The 6,003-nt window shown below is 54.8% G+C and overlaps 2 protein-coding genes across 2 annotated transcripts; one reads left to right on the top strand and one right to left on the bottom strand.

Moving 5' to 3' along the window:
• Window positions 1-1,487: 1,487 nt before the first annotated feature.
• On the top strand, window positions 1,488-2,511 carry SPBR_07577 (uncharacterized protein; the record flags this gene model as incomplete). Its single annotated transcript, XM_040765831.1, has 2 exons — window positions 1,488-1,988; window positions 2,059-2,511. 2 exons carry the CDS (start codon window positions 1,488-1,490, stop codon window positions 2,509-2,511), a joined length of 954 nt encoding a protein of 317 aa, XP_040617178.1.
• Window positions 2,512-3,420: 909 nt separating this feature from the next.
• On the bottom strand, window positions 3,421-5,369 carry SPBR_06901 (oligopeptide transporter; the record flags this gene model as incomplete). The annotated part of the gene is made up of 2 exons (XM_040765157.1): window positions 3,421-5,264; window positions 5,360-5,369. 2 exons carry the CDS (start codon window positions 5,367-5,369, stop codon window positions 3,421-3,423), a joined length of 1,854 nt encoding a protein of 617 aa, XP_040617179.1.
• Between the last annotated feature and the right edge of the window lie 634 nt (window positions 5,370-6,003).

A 6,003-nucleotide genomic window follows, 5' to 3' on the forward strand; every position in this document is an offset into this window, starting at 1 on the left:
GGGTGTCAAGTTCCTTAGACGAGTATACTCGGCGAGGACAGCGCTGGGCCTCAAAAATAGACTACCCGCTCTATATGTGTCCCCCATGCAGATGACATCGACCGGAAAGCGCTCATTTGTTCCGCGTGCGGGCTGCTAAATGCGGCAAAACGGAACACGCCTGCCCGCGATTGAATGTACGGGGGAACGCTGTAATTGGAAAAACCATGGTTGTCTCTCATTTTCATTTATTTTTCTTTACGTTAGGCACTGCGCTAGTCAGGCAGGCTGTCAACCTTGTCAAGTCTTGTATAGGCGTGAGTTATCAGACATGAACGCTAGCAACCATTGTCTTACCTGACTTTACATTATTATGGTGCACAATACTCAAAAGCCTTTTGGGTATTGTCGCATCCGCTTTTCACGTGTGGACACACGTTCTGTATTTTGCTGACTGCGGCGAACAGCATCAGTTCGTAGACCATGACGGCATCTTTGGGTAGCTCCGTGGCGGTCCGCACTGCTCCTGATACAACATGTTGGGCTGCATTGATGCGCCTTTCGGGACTGTTTATATGGTGTGGCCATTTCACAAGTTCAAGGATGTCCAACCATGATCCTATATCCTGCTTCGTTGCAGGAATATAGAAGGACACGCCCATCGCGGCGCGCGCCCCGATAGGTATCTCACTGACACTCGTTTCGCCTGCCAATCGATGCACCATGAGAGACGAAATGGCGGGAATCGTAGCACAAGCAGACGAATAATGACAGAGACAAAATGGCAAATAAAAATTTATGATTATGTAATTTTGCAAAAGTGACTTCGAGACGTTCACGGACACCTGATCGGACTCCAGTACGGTCGGTAGGAGTCGGATTATCCAACCGCAACCACGATTCCACTGTGCTGCGCGTCACTTTCTGTATCGCAAGAAACTTCACTGGGCACGTCGTCGACTTAAGGTGAGTTGAATCTATTTTGTCGATTACTCCTTGCCAAGGCCATAGATTAGCGAATCTTCTTCCCGAGGTCTTGGGAATGGGGAGAACAAGGAAAACGGACCCATCAATCTTGCAAAGATAGGCTATTCTCTCGAGTCAACAAAGTCGACTGTACCGTCCCGAGAATTCGTCGTCCCATTGCCAGGGTAAAAGACAGGATGAAAACAAAAGCATAGCCATTGGGGAATAAAGACCCCTCCAGAGGCCTTGGCACAGCCTGTCTTCCGTACCTCTTCGTACATCCAGACGGCGGCTCAATCAACGGAGATTGCGCCCAATTACACGAGCTGGTCCCGACGGACGATCGAGTACGTACTCAGTGGTCTGAAATAAGTAAAAAAAGAATAGACTGCAAGGTCTTGTACGGTTCACTTTTTCTTTTATATCACCTGCTTCCTGGTTTTGAACCTTGAGATTTGAATCAACCCGACTCTATTTTTTGCCCACCTCGTACATGTCAATATCGACAAAAGAGAGTTCGATATAGTACGGCCGCCGTCGAAATGTACTCCTTCGCTCACCTCGCCGGGCTGACCGCCGGGCTGACCGCCGGGCTGACGGCTGTGCTGGGCACGGCCCACGCCTATCCTCAAGCCAACGCCGTCGATCCATCGCCCGTCACCATCAACCCAACCGTGCTCGACCTCACTGAAACCGGCTCTGGCTGCCCCATTGGCAACGGCGGCATGGTGCACCAGATGAAGGACGGCACACCCGTCTTTGCTTTTATGGGCTGGGGTCTGACCCTCAACGGCTCGGCCATTCCCATTGACGCCCCGGAAGGCAGTCCAGGCAACAACACCGGCGGCCACGATGCGCAGGACAACCGCGTTGTGCGCGGCTCGGTGGCCAAGTTCTGCAAAGAGTCGATTTCCCTCGGCAACGCCCCTGTCGGCTACCAGGTGCACATTCGCGAGGTCTCCATTTCGGGCGTCGCCGAGCTGGACCCGACGTCGTTTATCGGCATCCGCGTTAACACGCGATTCGACCACGTCGAAGCGGGAGTATGAACTTACGCACTCATCCCCACATGCAGCTGGACAATGCGTTTCCCATGTACTGACTACGTGCAAGCGTGCTCGAGCGACTGTCAACGCTTCAGCGCTCAACAAAGGCTCATTCTCCGTCACACTGAACCCGAGCCCCATCACCTGGTCGCCGTGCGTCAACGACACTGGCCTCCTGCCGGTCATCTCCGTGCGCACCTCGGTGTCGCTCAATGGAACGGCCGTCGAGGCCACCGGCACGTACTCGAGCGGCAAGCTGGGTGGTGCAGCAGGTATCAACATGACTGCTGGTGGCATGGACAACGCCCTGAATCTGCATTTTGTGCCGGAGTGGCGGCCGTGCCCAGCGGAGTCGCTTGCGCCGTCAGCACCCACAGAGACGGGGACAGTAGCCCCTGCACCCCCTGTCGAGTCCACCCCAGCCGCGCCAGCACCGACAACATCGACAGTCCCTGTACCCGATCCGCCCATCAAGGACCCGCCCGCACCGAGTCCGCCTATGAATATGGGCGGTATGTAGGACAATTGCGAGATAAGGCTAAGAAAACTACAAGACGACAGGATTGGCCGAGAGAATGAACAAAGCTTTGGAATCGTGGCAAATACTGTTGTAATATCATCATCATTGCGAGAGATAGAAACTGTGAAGTGAAGACCACCACGTGTACGACGTACATGTGGCAACGCCAATTGGTCACAATATTTTACGAGACATTATTGCTTGCCAACAGACTGAGATCTCGGAGCGATCGCCGGAGAGAGCACTAGTCCCTGAAGTTTTGCGAGCGAAAGATCAAGGGTCTGACTAATTTTTTTTTTTTTCTGGGCTTGGCTTGGCTTGGCTTGGCCGTGACAGACTTTTTCCAGCCAGCGGAAACACCCTCCAGTTAGACGTAGACTCGTTGCCCTTTCTGTATGTGTGTTTGAGCGAGAATAAGTACACCGATGACATCGACTATTAGTGGAAAAAACATGATCTGATTGTACGGGGCCTAATGCATCCATGTGGCGGTCATTCCAGTTAGCATCATGTGAAAAGGCCAATCGACAAGCCAAGTAAAGAGGTAAGGAAATGACATATGCCAAACAACAGCCAAGGTACAGACAATGAACAAATGAGTTTGCTTAAAGGTGCAATTGCTGGAACGGCAAAGCACAGAAGGTATCTCTTTTTCAAAAATTTAAGACTTAGGTAGTATCGGGTTGGGTTGTATATGGAGATCTGACGGGTTCAGTCAAGAGATGCTAAATCGCTCGCTAGCCAAGTGGAAACACACAAAAGACGACGGCGCATAGAACACTGAAATCGACACTATGCCACCGACCAGAGAGGAGAACGGTCGGCCAACGGGCATAACAGAATGGGGGATATCGCGTTACGAGGCTGCCACAAAAACAAGAAAGTATAGAGAGATCGAATCGCTTTGCTTTACTGCTTGGGTGTCATCATAATCTCCTCGTTCTCGGCAATGGGGGCCGGTAGGTTGTGCGTCTGGTTGTACTCGTTGATGCCTACCACCTTGTCGGTGCCTTCCAGGTTGAGCTCGTAGTCGCGGTTCTGCGACAGCGTGTACTCTTCCTTGTCGATGTGCCGGAACATGAAGTAGAAGACAACGGTCAGGATACCGCCAGCAATGGCCGTGCCACCGAAGTCCCAGGTCAGGTGAGGGTCGACAATGATCGACGACGTTGCCAGGCCAATGATGTAGGCAATGGCAGTGTTGAACAGGTTCAGGGCGGACACGAGACCACGCATGTTGACAGGCGCACGCGAGTAAGCGATACCGTAGGCCGGAACGTTGACAAACAGCTCCGAGATGCCACCCAGTGCGTAGGGAATGGCCATGTACCAAATGGAAATGGGCGCGACACCAGTGCCGACCGTGCAGTTCGACGAACCGTAGTTGCCACACGGCGACAACTTGTAGGCGTAGTAGTTGAGCACCGTGTAGCCAACGCCGCCGACTGTCGACATGGCCAGACCTGTGGTGATGCGGGTAATGGGACCGTAGTGGATGTTGGCGCGGCGCAGCAGAGGGTACAGGCCGTAGTTGAGCAGCGGCGCGCACGCAATGATGGACAGCGAGTTGAAGTTAACGATGACATCGTTGGGTACACCGTTGGTCGTCAGCATCGTCGACAGGAAATTAGCGGCCGAGCCGATACCGTTGTCGTTGAGGTACTGGATGGGGAAGAAGCAGAAGATACCAGTCGCCTGGAAGGTGCGGCGCACGTCGTCGACGAACTCGTCGTTCCAGCGAACAGGGTAGTGCAGGCCGGCAGCGGCAATGGCGGACGGCTTCGCCAGGTCCCAGAAGCCGCTACGGCCAATGTGTTTGATGCCACCGCGACGAATGCAGATACCAACGACGCGGAAAACGTTGACCATGTCACTGCCGCCAGGGGGGTGCAGAATCAGGCGCTTGTGCAGGAACCACAGAAGACCAGGCAGGGGGATATACAGCAACAAGGGGATCAGGAACGCCAGATACCATCCGACGTACTTCTCCGCGTAGCCCGTGGCAAGGCCCATGAAGCCACCAATGTTGATGACCAGGTAGAACCAGAGCATAGCGCGCTCGGTGGTTGCCTCCGGGTCCTCGATGACACGCTCACCAGACTTGGTGACCACAACCTTGGGTACAGTGTTGACCATCTGATCGAGAAGCAGGGGCGAGACATTGGGCTTGAACATGGCAGCACCAACAGACAGAATGTAGACGGACAGGAAGAAGGGAATCTTGGCGTGGCCGCTCTCAAGGAGCGAGCGAGCGCCCGAAGCGACGAGCAGAACGTGGGCAACACCGAAAACACCGACACCCCAGCAGATGAGTTTGAAGCGACCGGTGCGGGCATCGGCCAGGTAGCCGAAGATCAAGGGCAGGGCGTACGCAAGCATCGAGAACGACTGCGAGACAGCGTTGGACACGACAGTGCCCATGCCGAGAGCACCGCCCGTCTCCTGCGTGCCACGGGGCGGGGCACCAAGACCGTTGCCATTGGGCGGCAGAGGCCGGTTGACATAGTTGCTGATAAGCGGCTGCACGCCGTAGTACGAACCACGCTCGCAGAACTCGACAATGCAGATCAGGTAGGCAACGAAGGGGAGCTTGCCGGGCACGCGGCGCAGCGTCTTCATCTCCTCCTCGGTGGGCTTGCCATCGTAATCCTCCTCCATGATGGCGGGATTGAGGTAGGCGCCGTGCTGGTCACCCGGCGGCGTGCGGGACATGGTCAGGTCGTTGTTGCCATCGATGGGTGGCTTCTCGTCGGCTGAACACAATTTGTTAGTGAAGCTGTCGCCAAGGTTTGTCATGCGTGAGAGTGCCGCATGCATGACAGTGTGCTGGCGTGAGACCTAGACATACTGGACGCCATCTTGTGTGCTGTTCCACGAGGATCTGTTCCTGTGCACACACGGTTGGGTGGTCGGGATGGAGATGAGAAGAATAATGAAAGGAAAAACAAACGGACGGGGAAAGGGGACGGGATGGTCTTTTATGTCGATCCAAGGCCATGGAATGATGGGTCTAGCACGAGGAAGAGGACCAGGCCAAGGGATTATGAGAGGGGGAGGCAACAAAAGGACAAGCCAAGCACGAGCTACCCCAGCAATGGCCGGTGGGTTAGACAACGAGAGAGATAAACGGCGTGCCTCATTATCAGGACCCAGGATTTCAGGATGCGGAAGGGGGGGTGGCTGGATGGCGAAAGGGGGGTGGTTTGTAGCCGGTCGCGTGTCGTTAGGAAAAGGAGCGAGAGTAGTGCGGAGTTGGTGGCGGAAGGAGGGGGGGGGGGGGGGGGCGATACAAGAAGAGGCCCCCCGAGCGTACGAGAGATGGGACTGCTGGACTGGGAGGGAGGAAGGAAGGCGCAAACACGCGCACACGAGGCGAGCACCTACCTGCAATTGACAATGGATGGAATTGAGATAGGTGGCTATGAAGCAGCAGCTACGACTTGTACGTGGTATGTGATGTGGTGCATAATGCAGGAGCGGCGAGGGCTGGTA

This window comes from Sporothrix brasiliensis (genome assembly GCF_000820605.1).
Source record: "Sporothrix brasiliensis 5110 chromosome Unknown Cont20, whole genome shotgun sequence".
In the NCBI taxonomy this organism is placed as follows: Eukaryota; Fungi; Ascomycota; class Sordariomycetes; order Ophiostomatales; family Ophiostomataceae; genus Sporothrix; species Sporothrix brasiliensis.